Below are 18819 nucleotides of genomic sequence, written 5' to 3'. Positions count from 1 at the left end.
CCTCTAAGTGCCTTATCCTTTCTCTCCTACTTCCTGCCTCTTGCCTTTTTGTTCTACTTCCTGGTTGATTTCACTGACTTTATCCCCCAAACCTTCCACTGAATTTTTTATTTCAGCTAGCACATTTATAATTCCCAAGCCCTCTTTTATTCTTTGCTTGTTCCTTTTTGCTTTGTGGCATTCTGTACTTGTTTCATAAACGCCAGAACTCATCTCTGAGGATTTTAGAGATTTTTCTCCCTCATATTCTGATGTAGGTCTATTTCTTCTGGGTTTTTTTGTTTTGTTTTGTTCTTTTCTTTAAAGTTTGTTTTATTTGGTACCTATCATTTGTGTCAGAGGTTTTCTTCTGATGTCTGGTGTTCCCTGACTGCTCACAATTCAAAGAGGAAAGCAAGTGTGTTTCTGAGGGACTTCCCTGGTGGTCCAGTGGTTAAGAATCCTCCTTGCAATCCAGGGGACACATGTTTGATTCCTGGTTGGGGAACTAAGATCCCACTTGCCTTGCAGCAACTAAGCCCACACACCACAGCTACTGAGCCCGCACAGCACCACGTGTCGTAACTAAAGACCCAAGGCAGCCAAACTAAAAAAAAAAAAAAAAAAAGTATATCTGAAACAGAGACTCGGAGTGTGTATTCGGGGTTTCCTTGGGTTTCACTCTAAGAAGACTGGATGAGGGATCAGCCACTCCACTGAGAACCCTCAGGTGGAAACACCTGGAGGTTCTTTCTCTGCAATTATTTGACATCTTCTGTGTCCACCTGGGTGGTGCCTGACCACCAACATCCCAGGAGTCTGCATAGGAGGCACGCTACAGGTAGGACAGCCTTTAGACTCAAGCAAGCAGGACCCCTAGCCTGAGCCCCATGATTCATGAGAAACCAAAGCTTTGAGGTACCTTTTTGCAAATTGTCCCTGCAAGTTTCCCAGAAATGGTACCCCAGGACAGGCAGGGGCAGATGTAGGTTCAGGTAAGATGCCCCAAACCCAGACCAGGTCCCATTCAGCCCTTCAGGGTACTCTCTGACCCTCTCCTCCATGCAAAGGGTTAACCAAGTGCTCTATGGACCTCCAGGATTCATAACTATGGAGTCACTCCCAGGTCCAGTGGCCAAGCCCTGGTTCCAGAAGGGTAGCCCAGTGAGCAGATGAATGTTCCTGGCCAACAGAATATTTTTATAATAGGATCACCTGAGATTGGGCCACCAGAATAGAGTTAATAGGCTGAGTCTATGTAGCTCAAATTATTAACTTGCTATAGACAAAAACACCACCAAAAAAACAATGTGACCAGTTCTGGATACCCTACAGGCAACCCTGACTGTAGGTCCCACGGTTCAGAGTTCAAGCCTGTGCTTGTTCCCCCGGATTCCTACCCGCCCCCATCTGTTCTCCCCACTTGTCCTGATACGCTGAGCCCCAGTGTTGTCCCTTCCACTCCCGGTCAGAGGGAGGGATGAAGCAGCCTGAAGAGACAGGTGCGTGCAGGGAACTGAGGGTCCAGCCGCTCCGTGCAGAAACGTGCCCCCAGTCCCTCATTCGCAGCGCCATCCTTCACTGAACCCGCTGTCCCCAAGTCTCGAGCCTGTGGGGCCTCTGGGCTGAGCTGATTCAGGACCACCAGCCCCTTCCTGCAGGTGCCCGCTAACCTCCCATCACTCTCCCTCTGTCTTCCAGAAACCAAATTTCTTTGGGCATTATTTTCATCTGTTCTTCCCCTCCTCTCATTTTCTGTTTCTGTGGCTTATAATTTTTTCAGTCCGCTGATAGTTTAATGGATCAAGAAGAAAAAACAAAGAAGACGGGAACTGAGTTTTGAGCCCCTCGTTTAAAAAACAAACAAACAAACAAACAAGGATTTTGTCGCTTCTGAAATGACACAGATTGAGAATTTTTCTCCAATTCAACAATCACGTTTTTAAATTCTAAAAAAAGACAAATTCCTAATGACCCACTCTCTAGGAGTTAGTAATTAAGGGATAAAGATTTTAAGGGGCTTCTCCAGTCATTCACCAAATCCTTACTGAGCACCTACGAGACTCTGCCTGCTCCAGGCACTGGGGACATAGCTGTGAAAAAGGCACTTAGCCTCACTCTCTCAGAGCTTGCCTTCCAATGACAGAAAAACACTCATCTGGTAAAATAAAAAATATATCAGAATATCAGAAGTACTATATATCATACTATGTAATATATCATATTACATATAATATTTATATAATACACTATACAATATATCATATTATATAATAAAGTATACAGAGAATTAAAACAGGGTAAGTGATAGAGTCTAGACAGCTACTTTAGACAGTGTGACCAGAAATCCTCTGAGAAGGGGCTGCTCTGAGACCTAAATAATACGAAGGCTGATGAGTGAATCTCAGGGAGAAGAAACTTCTAGAGAGAGGGAACCACAGGCTCAATGGCCCCAGCATTGGAAATGGGTTTGGCATGTCTGAGTAGGGAATTATCCATTACAGCTGGAAGGAAAACAAGTCAAAATTCTATCTTTAATGAGTCTGAGATGCCATCTGACATCCAAGAGACCCGCTGTGGGTAGGGGGATGCACAAACCTGGGGCTTAAGGGGCCCAGGGACTTAAGCTCAGGCTGCAGAGGCTGAGTGAGAGGCCTTCTGCACCGGGGTGATGTTTCTCAGCCACGGACTTGATGTTGTCAATTAGAGAAAGAACGTAGATCAGAGAAAACACCCAGAATGCCTTGGGGGCACTGAGCCATTTATAAGTTGAGAGAAAGAGTTGGAGCCAGAAAGTGAGACTGAGAAGGCAGACCAAGGGGTAAGATAAAAACCCAGGGGGGGCTACGTCTGCAGGAAAAGCTGAGAAGAAAAGGGGGGTGGTGAGCCGAGCTGCAGGCTACTGAGACACCACAAGAGATGACAGAGAAGCACCAAGGGACCGCAGAACGTGGTCTCAGGACCACGAGATGTGAGATCTTGTCAACAGCAGCCCTGGTGGAGCGAATGGGCAGCCATCCAGGCAGCATGGGGGAGAGAGAGGAAGTGATCACAGACAACTCCTTTCAAGACATTTCCTTCTAAAAATGAGCAGAGACAGGAAGCAGCAGCCAGAGGGGGATGTGGGGTTAAGCTAGAAAAGGGAGGGTGAGTTGGTTGTTCTTTAAGATGCAAAATACTAGAGCAGAGAGTTAATGACGGATGCAAAACTGGAACCAAAGTCTGTCTGCCTCCAAAACAGAAAAAATCGAATTTTACCCCAAAGTTGTATTTCACTTTCATCAGTCACTAGCATCTCAGCAGCATAAAAACGAAGCGTCACACTGGCATGGCACATCACAGTTTACAAAGTGGGTTTCCCATTCTTCTCCCAGGAATCCTTAATCGGATTGTGGTCACCACATTGCTCAATACACTGCGCACTAACCAAGAGAGCTTCCACCAGGGACTATAGATCTATCGTCCACTCACAGAAGTCTTCCAAACAGGAGTGATCGCAGGGAAATTACAGACAGTTGAAGCATGTCAGAGCCAGAGGGCTTTCAACCCCCCAGTCTTACTTCCTTGTGAGGATACTAGTTTTCCCGGCTGCCATAACAAAGCACCATAGACTGGGGAAGGTAGGCTTAAACAACAGATATTTATTGTCTCACAGTTCTGGAGGCCAGAAGTTCAAGACCAAAGTGTCAGCAGGGTTGATTTCTTTCTGAGCCCTCTCTTCTTGGCTTATAAGCAGCACATGGTCTTTCCTCTGTGTTCACCCATGTCTCTGTCCAAATTTCCTCTTCTTTTAAGGGTAACAAACATATTGATTTAGCTTGGACTGTAGCCTGCCAGGCTCCTCGGTCCATGGAATTCTCAAAGCAAGAATATTAGAGAGGGTTGCCATTCCCTTCTCCAGATCTTCCCAACCTAGGGATCGAACCCAGATCTCCTGCACTGCAGGTAGATTCTTTACCATCTGAGCCACCTGGGAAGCCATTGATTTAGGGCCTGCCCTGAAAACCTCATTTGAACTTAATTTCCTCTATAAAGACCTTTAGGTCCAAATACAGTTACATCCTGAGACCCTAGGGTTGGGAGTTCAACATATGTATTTTAACTGGACACAATTTACCATAACAAGGAGACTTAGTACCCCCAGAAAAGGGTTATGACTGGTGTACCATAGATAAATGGCATTTGACCAACCACCTCAAATTAAATACAGTGTTCCGACTCCAACCAGCTGTGGAAACAGGAAGCAGCATGGTAAATGCCAGTGCCCACTTCCCTCCCCACCCACTCCTATCCCAACTCCACGACTTCCATTCTACTCCCTGCTTCTACAAGTTCAACTTTGTTAGACTCCACATTTAAGTAAGATCATGCAGCATTTGGCCTTCTGTGTCGAGCTTATTTCACTTAGCATAATGTTCTCCAAGTTCATCTGCGTTGTCACAAATGTCAGGACTTCCTTCTAAGACTGAATACTATTTCGCTGTATATACACATATACTACTTTTAAAAATCTATCTGTAGATACTTTAGCTGTGTGGCGAAAAGGCACAAAGCTTCAGTTATATAGAATGCAAAAATTCTGGAGATCTAACGTACAGCAAGAGGACTATAAATGAACACTGTATTTAATGGACATGGGCTTCATCAAACTAGTGCTCTCATCACACAAAAAGAGTAGGTGAGGTGATGGATATGTTAGTCAGCTTGATTGTGTCACCATTTCATAATGTATATGTATATCAAAATGTCACGTTGTACACCTTACTGCTGCTACTGCTGTTAAGTCGCTTCAGTCGTGTCCGACTCTGTGTGACCCCATAGACAGCAGCGAACCAGGCTCCCCCGTCCCTGGGATTCTCCAGGCAAGAACACTGGAGTGGGTTGCCATTTCCTTCTCCAATGCATGAAAGTGAAAAAATAAAGTGAAGTCGCTCAGTCGTGTCTGACTCCTAGCGACCCCATGGACTGCAGCCCACCAGGCCCCTCCATCCATGGGATTTTCCAGGCAAGAGTACTGGAGTGGGGTGTCATTGCCTTCTCCTCTCATACAATTTTGATTTGTCAATCACACCTCAATAAAGATGGAGGAAAATTTACTACCAATAAATAGACAGATAGATGGATGGATGGCAGTTCCACAGTTCACTCAATTCTTTTCTCCTGAGAATGGGACAACACCAGAAACCAAGGACTTCCCTGGTGGTCCAGTGGCTGAGACTCTATGCTCCCAAGCAGGGGGACTGGGTTCCGTCCTTGGTCACAGAATTAGATCTCATGTGCCACAACTAACAGTCCCCATGCCATAACTAAAGATCAAATAACTAAAGAAAGAAACAAAGAAATACTTTTAAAAGAGAGCCAGAAACCTGCATCAAGCTCCACCTCAAAGGAACATGACCGGTCACTTACTGTGGCAAAGGTAAGCTCTTCACAGAAATGAATTGATAAAAGAAGACATTTTCCACCACAAATAAAGAGTATGGCATCATCCTCACCCTGGTTTTGCAAAAATGCTCAACCTTTACAGCTGAAATTGCCTGGAAACTCTCACTGTTGCTACTTTCAGAATCCTTTGGCCCATCTGTGATCACTGAAGGCCATCTTTCTTTGGGTTCGCAGCAAAAGGCCAATACAGCCAAAAGGCAGGTAGGCAAACACTTGCCTTCCACCTTAGGAGTCGATTGCCTTTTTCTGGCAAGCCCAAAGCCCTCTGAGCTGTCCAGCTGATCCAGTCCCCCTTCTCCTGATAACACATGAGTAACAGGACACCACAGGAGCCCACAGACGCGCAGTCCATCTCACCCCAGTGGAAAATGTCACGAAGACACATGCTTTTTCTGGAAGGCATAGTCCTTTTTGGTTTTGGCCTGGCCCAGTGATACCATCGTGTCTTGTAGGACAACATGCTCCCAAAGGACAGGGCCAGGCCCGTATCATTCATTTTTCTATCACCAGTACCCCGCACAGGGCCAGGCAGATAGTAGCTGTTCCACAAACATTGACCAGAAGATCAGGTGAATTAATGAATTGATGAAGAGAGCGTTTGTGATGATCTGTGATGAGGAAAGGGTAAACCGCCCCATGCTGTGTCTCACTGATGCCAGCCTTGTCCAAGAGAAATTCAGAGAAAGTCTACAAATGTTCGAGAGAAATTAAAGCAGCAATAGCATGGTTGCAGAGCGTGTCGTGAGGTGGCCAAAATGAACTCCAGCCTTAAAGGAAAAAGAACAGAAAGAGAATGGCTTGGAGTAGAAAACAGAGGGAAATGAAAGGAGAACTTAGCTGCGCCGAGTCTGTTCCCCATCACGGAAACCCGGAGGAGGCAGGATGGGGCAGGAGGCTTACAGGCTGGGAAGGGAGGGCACAGGCCTCGAGGGTGAGGGGCAGAGCAGGAGCCCTGCTGCCCATGTGCTGGGGGTGGAAGCAGAGAGAGAAGCACCCAAAAGCAGTCTGAGGAGTTTAAAAAAAAAAAACGGGGGAAAATGCAAATTTTATCTGGCTCCACGACCTTTTTACTAAAAAAAAAAAAACTTCTGTATGCATGTAAACTGCATTCAAATAGTGCCAGCAACTCAGCTGGTAAAGAATCTGCCTGCAATGCAGGAGACCCCGGTTTGATTCCTGGGTCAGGAAGTTCCCCTGGAGAAGGGATAGGCTACCCACTCCAGTGTTCTTGCCTGGAGAATCTCCATGGATAGAGGAGCCCGGTGGGCTACAGTCCATGGGGTCGCAAAGAGTCAGACATGACTGAGTGACAAAGCACAGTGTCAGCCACAACAGAATGTTGTTTTAAAAAAAAAAAAAAACAAAAACAAAAAAAACAGTTTTCTAGCTATCTGTAGCTCTTATTTTTAAACTCTGTCTTTAACCCTACAGAAGGTTCTGGGAGTATGCCTCCTATTTTATGAATTTCCTATGACCAGGCTCCCCAGACAAACTCCCTCAACCACCAGGTTTCTCATACAGGTTCTCTCCTCTCCTCCATTCCCCACTCTTCTCTGTTCTGGGTGGAAAAACAAAAGCAACAAACACCAACCTCAGCATGACCATTCCAAGCACATTCTCTCTCCTCCAAGCCTGAACCTCCTTCCCAGATCCCCATGCAAAAGGCTGGTGCCATCTAGCCATCCCTCCAATTGGGGCTCAGACGCCTTGCTCTCTGCTTTCCTTCATGTGCTAAGTCGCTTCAGTCATGTCCAACTCTTTGAGATTCCACAGACTGTAGGCTCCTCTGCCCTCCCGCCAGGCTCCTCTGTCCATGGGATTTCCCAGGCAAGAAAACTGGAGTGAGTTGCCATGCCCTCCTCCAGAGGATCTTCCTGACCCTGGGATCAAACCTAAGTCTCTTCAGTTCAGTCTCTCAGTCATGTCTGACTCTGCAACCCCATGGACTGCAGCACGTCAGGCCTCCCTGTCCATCACCTACTCTGGGAGTCTACTCAAACACACGTCCATTGAGTCAGTAATGCCTCTTAGGCCTCCTGCATTGGCAGATGGGTTCTTTACCACTAGCGCCACATACCAACATCTAACTGATTGTTGATTTCACCACCAGCGTTTCTTTGTCCATCCCCTTTATCTCTTCATAGTCCCAGACTCTGTCCAGACCCTCATCATTTCCCACTTTGACCATTGCAAAGATCTCCTAATTGGCTTCCCCTCAGAAGGCAATGGCACCCCACTCCAGTACTCTTGCCTGGAGAATCCCATGGACAGAGGAGCCTGGTGCACTGCAGTCCATGGGGTCGCTAAGAGTCAGACACGACTGAGCGACGTCACTTTCACTTTTCACTTTCATGCATTGGAGAAGGAAATGGCAACCCACTCCAGTGTTCTTGCCTGGAGAATCCCAGGGACGGGGGAGCCTGGTGGGCTGCCGTCTATGGGGTCGCACAGAGTCGGACGTGACTGAAGCGACTTAGCAGCAGCAGCAGCAGCAGCACCCTAAATGTTCATCACTTGAATCACATCACCAGTTTTCCTCGTAAGACGTGATCAAACATGGCCCTCTGAATACACGCAGGTCTGCTTTGCCCACAGAAAATAGTCCACCTCCTTGGCATAGCATTCAAGGGCCTCACAGCCAGTCTTTCCAGATTTTTGTCTGCCTCCACCCATCATGTGCTTTTTTCTCTCCCCCAGCAGATCATTTGTCACCCCATTTATCTCCTTTCCATTTTCTGTCTTTGTGCAGGGTTCCTGGAAGGACCTCTGCCCTCTAAGGTGCCTCCGGTCATGGTTGGGGCTGAGTGGCTGCTCAGAATTCTCTCTTCCCTGGCACCTGGTAAGCTCTTTGAGAACAGGGAGTTTATTACTACCACCACCACCCTCCTCCAAACAACCTCCACTTCTGGTCTCAGGGGAAAAAGTATTAAATTAGATGAATGTTATCGGTGCATTGCTGCATGCAAGATTCGTATTATGTTAGCCTCTTGATGTAGGAAGACACAATAAAAATTATCTAACCAATCTCTAACCCGTTGCGTAAATCCCTTTGGCAAAGCTGTTGCAGTTATCTATTGCTAAGTATTATAACAACAAGCTATCAGCAAAATCTAGTGGCTTAAAACACAAACGTTTTATGTGCTTGAGATTCTGAAGATACTAGTTCGGGCCAGGCTTGGCTGGGTGGCCTTTCGGCTGCACATTATGTCAGTCATGGTCGAGTACTTGGCTGAGGTCACTGACTGGAAGAACCACAAAGGCTTCACTCGCGTGTGTGGTGCCTAGGTGCTCCTTCACACAGCCTCTCTTTAGCTAGCCTGGGTGTCCTTGCAGATAGCCTGGGAACCTAGGGCAGGAAGGCTTCTTGTGAGGCAGCTTCCAAAAGTGAGCCTTGCCAGAGGGTGCAATCTGCTCTTGTCCATCCTCATAATTTACACACAGTCATTTCTACTGCACCCTACAGACCAAGGCTAGCCACAAGGTCACAGAGGCTCAGTGGTGGGGAACCAGACTCCTCCTCTCAAAGGAAGGAGAGGCCAAGTATTTGCTGCCAGGCATATTTAATCCACCACTGAAACCTTCTCAGATACTGTTTCAGCCTACACATAACCACTTCCTGTGATGGAGAGCCTGTCACAATAAAAGGGTAGTTCATTTACAGACAGCTCTGCCAGAAAATGGGGCTCCCAGGTGGCTCAGTGGTAACAAATCTGCCTGCCAAGGCAGGAGATGCTGGTGACACGGGTTCTATCCCTGGGTGGGGAAGATTCCCTGGAGAAGGAAATGGCAACCCACTCCAGTATTCTTGCCTGGCGAATTCCACGGACAGAGGAGCCTGGCGGGCTACAGGCGTGTAGCAGAGTCGGATATGATTTAGCAACTAAGTACGGACGCACTGACAGAAAATATCTCAGCTCATTAACAAGGACCATCCAGCCCCAACATCTGATCTGATGTTCCTTAATGAGCCTTCCAAGGCCTCAAAGATGCTACTTGCACTTCTGAGGCTCCTCAGAGCAGACATACTTACTATGTATATTAAACACATATAACACATTTATATGTGTTCACACAGAAAAAACACATACAAAAAAAAACCACACAATAACGATAACCTTTGGAAATAACACAAAAGCCTGCATTTGGGTTCCTCAGTGAACATATGGCTTTACTGATTCCTCCATACACCCCAACACAGAGCCAGCATACAATTTCTACCCCTCAATCACTGAGGTCCTCAAGGAGACATCAGAGAATCTCTGCTGGGAACCGAGCCCCAAGACTCCAGGTCCGCCAAGCTACCCTCCCGGCATCTGGGACTCAGCCCACCTCTGGGGAGGAGGGAGGCTAGGGATTGGAACAGGCGATGCTCACTGCTGGAGACATGTGAAAAGTACTGGTTTTCTTCCCCAGCAGACTTAAATTGTTATTGTTTAGTTGCAAAGTCACGTTGGACTCTTTTGCGACCCTATGGACGGTGGCCCACCAGGCTCCTATGCAAAATCCAGCAATACAAACTAAGCATCTCTCCAGTGTGGATGGGATTTGAGTCACTACTATGGAATTACATGGTTAATTTCAATCAGTGTGACAATGATTCTTGTGGCTATGACAGGAAATGTCCTTCTTTGTGGGAGACGCACACTGAAGGATTAGGTTTGATCGGGAAGCTCCCAGGCCAATGACAGGCATTATTTGAAAATCTTGTTGGACCATAGTCTCACTCTTTTGTCTACATGTTGTCTGTGGCTGCTTTTGTGCCATGATGTCCTAGTGAGTAGTTGTGTCAGAGACAGCATGACCCACAGAGTCTAAAATACTATCTGCTCCTCTACAGAAAATAGTTTGCCAACTCCTGGGTTAGAAAGCACTATGTCTGCAGTTTTCTCTCAAAGTGTTTGACAGCAACGAAAAAGTACAAGTATGTCTATGTGACCGTGTGTGCGCCTGTGGGTATGCATGTGTGGACGGAGAAAGAGAAGAGCAAAGAGCATGAAATCGAGGCAAAATATTAATAATCGGTAAATGTAGGTGGTAATATTAATATATGAGTACTCATGTCGTTTTTCTTTCCACTTTTTTCCAAGTTTGAATTTTTTTTTAATGAAGTGTCTTGAGAGTACATATTCCTTCACTTAAAAATGCAAAAGAATCTCCTAGAGAAAAAGGGCAACTCATGGGAAAGTTAAATAAGGAGACCAATAACAATGCAAATATATAGAAGTTGCAGTAGGTTTAAAAGTAATGAGCACAATCACAATAACAATAAAAATATTAAACATAAAATTTAAAAGAAAAGAAACATAGAGCACTTAAAGAAAACAATAAATTTTACCCAAGTCCAAAAAAAAAGAAGTCCTCATATGTCACTGAGAATGTTTGGGATTGGGTGGCCAGTGCATTTATAGGTATTTAGAAAAAAAAAAAAAAAAACTATATCAAAGATAAAAAAAGAAACTTTGGATAAAAGGAAGAACTTATCACATTCCTGAGTAAGATTTAATGATTTAATATTATAAAAAATGTTCATCTTCCACAAATACAGCAATGGTATTGATGCAATTCAATGAAAACCACCACACAGATTTTTTTGGATATTAGGGGAGAAGAGGATACTGAGAATATAATTCAAAAGTAGCTCTAATGGGGAAAAAATGGATGAGATTAGCCAAGGACATTTTAGAAATGAAGAATAATGATACACTCTAACTTTAATAGATGGTAAAATTTATGTTAAAGTTACATACAATTAAACAATTACATCTGGCTCAGGAATAATCAGTCAAAGAAGAAAAATCCACAAAAGGATCCAAAAGTAAGTAAGAAGTAAGAATCAAGGCAGGAAATCCAATGAGAGGAGAGAGGATGATTTACATAGTGAATGATGTTAACATAATGGGCTAGCCATTTGGAATAAAATAAAGTGAGAGCCATATATCATACCACACAGCAAAGTGAAGGAAAATTGAGTACAAAGAAATGAGATCTGGAAAGACATACAAAGCAATGTAGATTAGTATTTTTATAAGCTTGTGATGATGGTCTTTCTATGCATAAAACAACTAATAGAGAACAAGATTCATATAATTGGCTAATAAAAATTTTAACCTTCTGTACATCATGAACCACTATAACCAAAATTAAGAAAACCGCAACAACAACACTGAGAAAAAATATTTACAACAGAAATGATATTAAAAGGCCAATGTCCCCTTTATCTAATCATTATAGGGGGAATGTTTTTAAAAATTCAAAAATGGGCAAATGCCATTAATATACAATTCACAAAAATATACAACTGCTGAGATTCAGCATGATTCTCTCTGTTTTTTTTTTTTCCCTTTTTATTTAGAGTATTTTCTGAGTTTTCTACCCCCTGAGAAATATATTATTCCTACATAGCCAAAAAAAAAAAAAAAATCTCAAAATAGGAACCAGAAGAAAAAATATTAACCTAAGCTTTTTTTCAGGAAACTTAAGCTTCTTGCTACAGGACTGTAAAGCTCCTTTACCAGCTCCAAACTCTGAGTCTCAGAATGAACAGATATGCAAACTTACAAACAATGTCCTGTGCTGGGCAGAAAAATTTACATTTTTCATCTCCTTGAATCCTCCAAAAATCTCAAGGAGATTGTTGTTATTACGAATATTACAAACAAGAAGCTCAGAGAAGTTCAGCAAGCTTCCCAAGGTCACACAACAGTGAGCAATAGAGTTGGAACTGGATCCCAGGCTGGTCTGACCACAGACTCAGCTCTCTTCAGGCCCCACTTCAGGACCCTTGGTTTGGGATGCAGAGGGCTGAGTTCTGATCCTGGCTCTGTCCCCAAACCAATCACCACTACACACAGTCTCTTCCCTATCTGGCCCTCAATTTCCTCATCTGTACAAGGAGAAGTGAATTAGCCAAGATGGTATATCAAGCTCCTTCCTACTCAGACACGTCTGATTTCTATTCTCATAAAGCACTATGAGAGTGCTCTAAAGCATAGAGTGGTTGGCCAAGGACTGGTCCAACCAGAGATCAGCCTGGGGGTTGCAACAGGTGGCCTCACACCGACACCCAGGCACTGGCCCACCTTGAATTCCTCATGGATGCGCTCCTCCAGGACTTTGGCAGCCTTGCGGTCCTCCATCTCCACCTTCCACTTCTCTGCCAGGATCCGGGCTTTCTCATTGGCCAGAGCATCCCGGAACTTTTTGGTGATCTCTGCCTCCTTCTGTTTCCTTTCAAGAGAACAGCAGATATCAGGAGGCGTGGGAAAGGAAGGGACGACATGCCAACAGAATTTCAAATAAAAGCCATGCCCAGTCATTCTTGGTCTATCAGAATGGCAAGTGTCTGAGGTTCACAAATGTTGGCAAAGGTGGGAAAAAAACCGTTCCTCTCCTGTACAGGAATGTAAATCAGCAGAACTGCTTTGGAAGCCAGGAAAAAAAAAAAAACAAACAAACTCAGGAATCCCATTTCTTGCTTGAGTTTACAAAGGTGTAGGGAGATGCACATCAGAGGATTTTTATAACATTAAAAAAAAGGGCAAACAGCACAAATGTCCCTCAACAGGATCAATAAGTTGAGTTCCTCATGTAATGGGATACTATACAGGTACCTTGAATAATGCTGTGGATCTACAGTAATCAATTTATCAAGGTGTGAATACAGCACTTTACAGAGCAGGTATTGCCCTAATCCTCATCATGCTTATCCTAGGTGATGGGTATTGAGTTGTTCTTTAATTAATTCTTTATAGTTTTCAATATTGGTCATATGTCACAATTTTTTTTATTAATTAATTTTTTTATTGAAGGATAATTGCTTTACAGAATTTTGCTGTTTTCTGTCAAACCTCAACATGAATATATGTCACAATTTTATTATTTAGAACATTGTCATTGGACTTCCCTGGTGGTCCAGTGGTTGGGAATCTGCCTGTCAATGCAGGGTACCGGGGTTCAATCCCTGGTCCAGACAGATCCCACATGCGAGGGGCAGCTAAGCCCGTGCACCACAACTACTGAGCCTGGGCTCTGCTGCTGCTGCTGCTGCTAAGTCACTTCAGTCGTGTCCAACTCTGTGCGACCCCAAAGACCCTTGCCTTCTCTGGAGCCTGGGCTCTAGAGCCTGCATTCTGCAACAAAAGAAGCCACCACAATGAGAAGTCCTCTCGCTGCAAGTAGAGAAAGCTTGCATACAGGACGGAAGACCCAGTGTAGTCAAAAACAACAACAACAAAAACACCGTGATTAAAACTTGTGGGAAAAATGTTGGCACCGACCTCATACAAACTTCCAAGTTTAGCAACAAATACGTCGTAAGTTGTTTATGAAAGAAGTCTGACCCTCCCAGTATCAGCAGAGGCTTCAGTGTCCATCTTGTGTGAAAAACAGAGGTAACACAAAGAGGAACAAGCAGACTTTAAGAGTGATATTCAAATTGCCCTGCTGTTCTAGGGACAACTCAGTGAGGGAAGAGGCGAAAGAATATCAAATGTATTATCTCAATAAATCCAACTATATTAAAAAGGTGTTGTGGTCCCCAAACCACAGGTGTAGAAAACTGAGGCCTCGAATCACCTCCCCACTAATGAGTGGAACTGGGACTTGGACCACAAGCTCTACCTGATGTAAGACTAGTTCTTTGGTCACCTAATCTTAGCACAGCTCCAAACAGCCTGCCAGCTGCCTGGCACTGGCTTCTCCTTCCCACCCATAATCTATTATCCTTAATTTGAGCCCACCCCAAGCCTCCGTGTTCAGGCACCAGCACCCTCTCCCCACCACAACACCCGCTGGCACCTCTCACCAGAGTTCCTCGGCTTCCCGCTGCGCCTGCAGCCTCGCTCTCTCTGCAATCAGCTCCTCAGAGATCTCTTCATAGGGCTTGTCACCAGGACCTTCTCCCATGATCCAGACCCAGACCTCGCCATCTGTCCCCAGCAGCCACTGGATGTGCTTGTCACTTGCTGCCTCACAACAGGAGGAAGAAGGAGAAGGAAGGGAAAAAAAAAGGTCAGAGTTGTAATGAGTGAGGAATGACCTGGGTTGACCAGGGGTGCACAACCATCACATCACCATACAAAACCTTGTCATCTGCAAAGAGGATGCCAGACAGAGATTGACCTGTTCCACAGCCATCTCCCCCTCCCATTCCCTCTAGGGAGCAATATGGCAGCCAGGTCAGCCTGCTGGAGCAGGTGTTCAGGGCTGGAACTGGTGTCCAAGCCCAGAGACCTGAGATCTTCAGCAGAGCAGACATCAGGTGACTCACTGAAGGAAGACTTGTGTCACTTCCAAGCCAAAGCTTCCCTGGTGGCTCAGACGGTAAGGAAGCTGCTTGCAATGCAGGAGACCTGACTTTGATCCCTGGATGGGAAAGATCCCCTGGAGAAGGGAATGGCTACCCACTCCAGTATTCTTACCTGGAGAATTCCATGGACAAAGGAGCCTGGTAGGCTACAGTTCATGGAGTTGCAAAGAGTTGGACAATACTGAGCAACTAACACTTTCATATAAGCCAAGGCACTTTGGAGTCAAGGATCTTCTGAGTCTTCTCTCTCTCTCATTTCTCATCTCTGTCTATCATCTCCCCTGTCTGTTGACTGGAAGCAAAGAATTGGAGATGGTGGTGTTGCAAGAGGAAGCAGCCGGCCCCTGTATCTCCCTGACCCACATCAGCCCATAACCTGAGCAAGAAATAAATTTGTGTTGGATTAAGTCACTGAGATTTTTCAGTCTGCCTGTTCTAATAGATTCCACTGATAACCATGACTAAAATGGAGATCTGACCCCAAAGTGGGGTACAGGCTGCAACAAGAATATCAACTGACTGTCAGTGCTTTAGTAGTGGTGTTTAGCAGGCTGGTTGGCTGAAGATTCATGTGATGCAGGAACGAAGCATCTGGTAAAGCTGTCAGACACTGTAACTTAAAACAAAGACCCTCATGCCTTCTGAACTTGTCTCTCTTAAGAAAGGAGGTTGGAAAACACAGCACTAGGAGTATGCATTAGTTTCTAGGTGCTGTGTTTGGCAAGATGTTAGGGGAAAGAAATGAGTTCAAGAAAGAATTGAGGAGACGTCCCTGGCAATCCAGTGGTTGGGACTCCACTGCAGGGAGTACGGGTTCAGTCCCTGGTCAGGGAACTAAGATCCCACATGCTGGGTGGTGCAGCCAAAATTTTTTTTAATTTTTTTTTAAGTGTTTAAGAAACAGAAAGAATTGAGCCCAAGGTCATGCTCCCAGCCTTCAGCTGAGCATGGCAGGCTGGTTCCTGGGAGACATGAGACTCCTGTGAAGGGCAACTCCTCAGAGGCTGTAACAAACCTTCCCTGGACAGCCTGGAACGCCTCCACCCAACCTTCCCTCCCCTCTCTTTCACTCAAGGTCATGCCTGCACTGACTACAGCGCGATGGCTCTCCCAGCCTCCTCCAGCTCCCGGCCCTTTTTCTCTCACAGGTGTTTCCTGAATAAACTCTTGTGTGATTGTCTCCCAACCTTGTCTGTGCTCCTGAGAGGAACCAGGCTAAAACAAGACACGAAGGGTGCAGTCTTTCACACTTATTTTTCAAAGAGCCTAAATGCAGATGACCTTCAGTTGAAAAGTAGAGGCGTGGGATAAAGACGCAAAGGAAAACGCAATTTTTGAAATACGTCCAGAGAAGAATCTTAGCTGTTGCTCCTGGCACATGGAAGCAAAGAGATAAGAAGCCTACTAAGTCTCTGAGTCTGGACTTAATGACTTAAACAACCCTTGGGCACCCAACCTCGATGACCAGGAGGCAGGTTTCAAAGTCTATATCTATATGGTCCAAGGAGGATGAGATCCTCTGTATTCACTTCGGATGCAGCCTAGGGGAATAATGAACAAGGAGGAGCCTCCAGAGTACGGTCAGTGTCCATTCAAGGTCATCCCTTCACTGCCAGCGCAGGGGGTCCTCACAGAGTCTGACCTGGAGGACCTCATGATGCTATAGACTAGTGACTAAGTAGGGCTAATACTCCCGCCTTTTCCACAGTGGACATTCTGACCCTGCTCCCCCCACTGTGTATCATGTCTCAAGGGTGTGAGGATGACATGTCTTTTGAGCCACATCAGGACCTTAGAGGGCCTAATGCTGTACACATGTAGACTGTGGACTTTGGGCTGATGCAGTGACCAGGTGAGACTTGCAGGCACCCCCATTAAGGAGGCAGTGAGTGTATCTATGCAGAGAAAAACAAATGCATGGATGACTGGAATGACAGTTTGTGACAGTGACTGCACTATGCCCAGCACGCCACCTCCTCTCCCTGAGCCCAGCAGGTGACTTTTCTCAGGTCCCCTTCAATTCCGTGGGGCCACGTGACTGAATTCTAGTCTATGAAACATCAGGGGAAGTAACCTGTGCCACTTTCGGGCTAAGGCTGTTTGCAGTCAGCGTGCCTTTTTCCACATTCTCTTTCCCACCCACCCAGCAGGAAATTGACGACTCCAAGATGGTGGAGAGAAAACAGGCCTGATCCATGAGTCAGTGTTCGAAGGCGAGCCATGCCACAGCTACCCAATCCACGTCAAGCTGTGACGTAATCAGAACTAGACCTCCATTATAACTTACTGAAATTTCAGAATGTATCTATTGCAGACGGCAGCATTAACTCCGCTGGCTGATATATAAAGGCATCGCTATCTTTTTACTATGTTAAAAGCAATGCAGTACTAGAGGAATGTAAGTTTAATTATGACTGATAGAAGCAAGGAAGCAACTACTACAGAATTGCAGACCTTCCAAATTAGCTGTGGGCAAAGGTACATGATAACAGGTTTGTCAATCCTGGAAAAATACTTAAAAGGAAAAGAGAAAACAACAGAAAATGAGTAGCTATCATAGCAAATGCTATCAGTTACCTCCTCACCATCCATCCCAGCCACCTTCCTCCCTTGCTAAAAACCCCAATTTGGGAAGTAACAGAGATCCCTGCATTTCAGGAAAGGCAAGTTTCTACTCCAGTCTCAAAGGACAAATGAAACTGGTCTAAACCCATCATGTAATATTGTTCTCATTGGCAAGTAGTCGACCTAGAAGTGACCAGTCATCCCCACTTTTGACCAAGAAGATGTGGGCAGATGTCCCAGCGAAAGGCTTTCTTGTTCTAAACAAAAGGTGAAGACTTCTTAGGAGAAATGTGTTCACTCTTTGCTCATTTACCTCCCCTCCTTCTTCCTGTCTGGAATGAAGAAGTGATGTCAGGAGCTGCTGGAGGACTTTTTCAGCCATGAGGAAGAAAGCCACATGCCAGAGATGAGTAAGCAGAAATGTGAGAGGAGGTGAGGCCTTGCCGATCTGACTGAGAAGCTAAATTAATCGAGCCACTGCAGTACACCTCCAGACTTCTTATTATTTAGGGAAAATGAGGAACTCCAAGAAATAAAGTTCTTTAATTATTAAATGAAATGTGGTAATACAAATATGAAAGATTTCTTTAATCAGACAACTATTAATGGTGCATTCTGTCACTTACAGCCGAGCACATTCCTAACTGATACAGAGAACAATGAAAAATAACACAGAAGCCCTAAACCCTAAGTATACTCTTTAACACAAAAAGGGGAACAGAATTAATTTCTCCATTAAAAATCTGAGACTGTCAGATGTAAATAAAAAGTAAAATCCAGACACTGCTTTCAGAAAGGCCAAGTATTCTCCTTACTGGCTGCAAGTAATAATGAATCCGTGCTTCTCTGAAGCAAAAAAAAAAAAAAAAGTAAAATCCAATTCTGTACTGTTTAAATATAACACACACGTAAAAAAGAAAAAGGTTAAAAATAGTCAGCAATAGGCCGTGCAAAGGCAAGCAAAAAGAAAGCAGAAGTACCAATGTCAGACAAAGCAAATTCAAGGACAAACATGTCAGACAAGGCAAAGAATATTATGTGATAATAAAAGATGCAACCCACAAAGAAGCTGTAACAGTCATAAAACTTTATACAACAGACAACATAGCAGACAACTACATAAAACAAAAACTCCTAACAACTCAAAGAGAATTTGAAAATGTATATATATCCATAGTGGAGAGTTCTACAATATTTATTTCAGAAGCTGGCAAGCCAAATAGATTTTAAAAATTGATAATATAAAGTTTTTGAATAATATAGTCAATAAATTTTACTTAACAACTATAGAACTTTACCCCTTAAAGTTTAAGAATATACTTTTATTCTTCTGATCTTGCAATTTGTGAGAAAAATGTTATAGGCCATATTCTCTAATAATGACACAAAATTTAGAAATCAATGAGGGGAATAGGCATCAAGAAAATACTCCTAGAGAACTCATGGATCTTAGGGCAAATCAAAACTGAAATTATACATTATCAAGGGGAAAAGTTGTAGCAAAAAAATATATATATGAGTAC

General features: G+C 44.5%; 1 protein-coding gene across 1 annotated transcript in view; it reads right to left on the bottom strand.

The window, feature by feature from the left end:
- The window catches only part of SH2D4B (SH2 domain containing 4B), an 84853-nt gene that overhangs the window by 48526 nt on the left and 17508 nt on the right, over window positions 1-18819 (bottom strand). The window contains exons 2-3 of the mRNA XM_027530951.1: window positions 14228-14391; window positions 12504-12651 (exon numbers count right to left, since the gene is read on the bottom strand). Of these exons, the coding sequence (XP_027386752.1) occupies window positions 12504-12651; window positions 14228-14391 (312 nt within the window). The remainder of the gene's footprint in view (window positions 1-12503; window positions 12652-14227; window positions 14392-18819) is intronic.

Source organism: Bos indicus x Bos taurus, chromosome 28 (assembly GCF_003369695.1).
Source record: "Bos indicus x Bos taurus breed Angus x Brahman F1 hybrid chromosome 28, Bos_hybrid_MaternalHap_v2.0, whole genome shotgun sequence".
In the NCBI taxonomy this organism is placed as follows: Eukaryota; Metazoa; Chordata; class Mammalia; order Artiodactyla; family Bovidae; genus Bos; species Bos indicus x Bos taurus.
The sequence above is the reverse complement of the archived record's forward strand: the minus strand, read 5'-3'. Positions and strand labels throughout refer to the sequence as shown.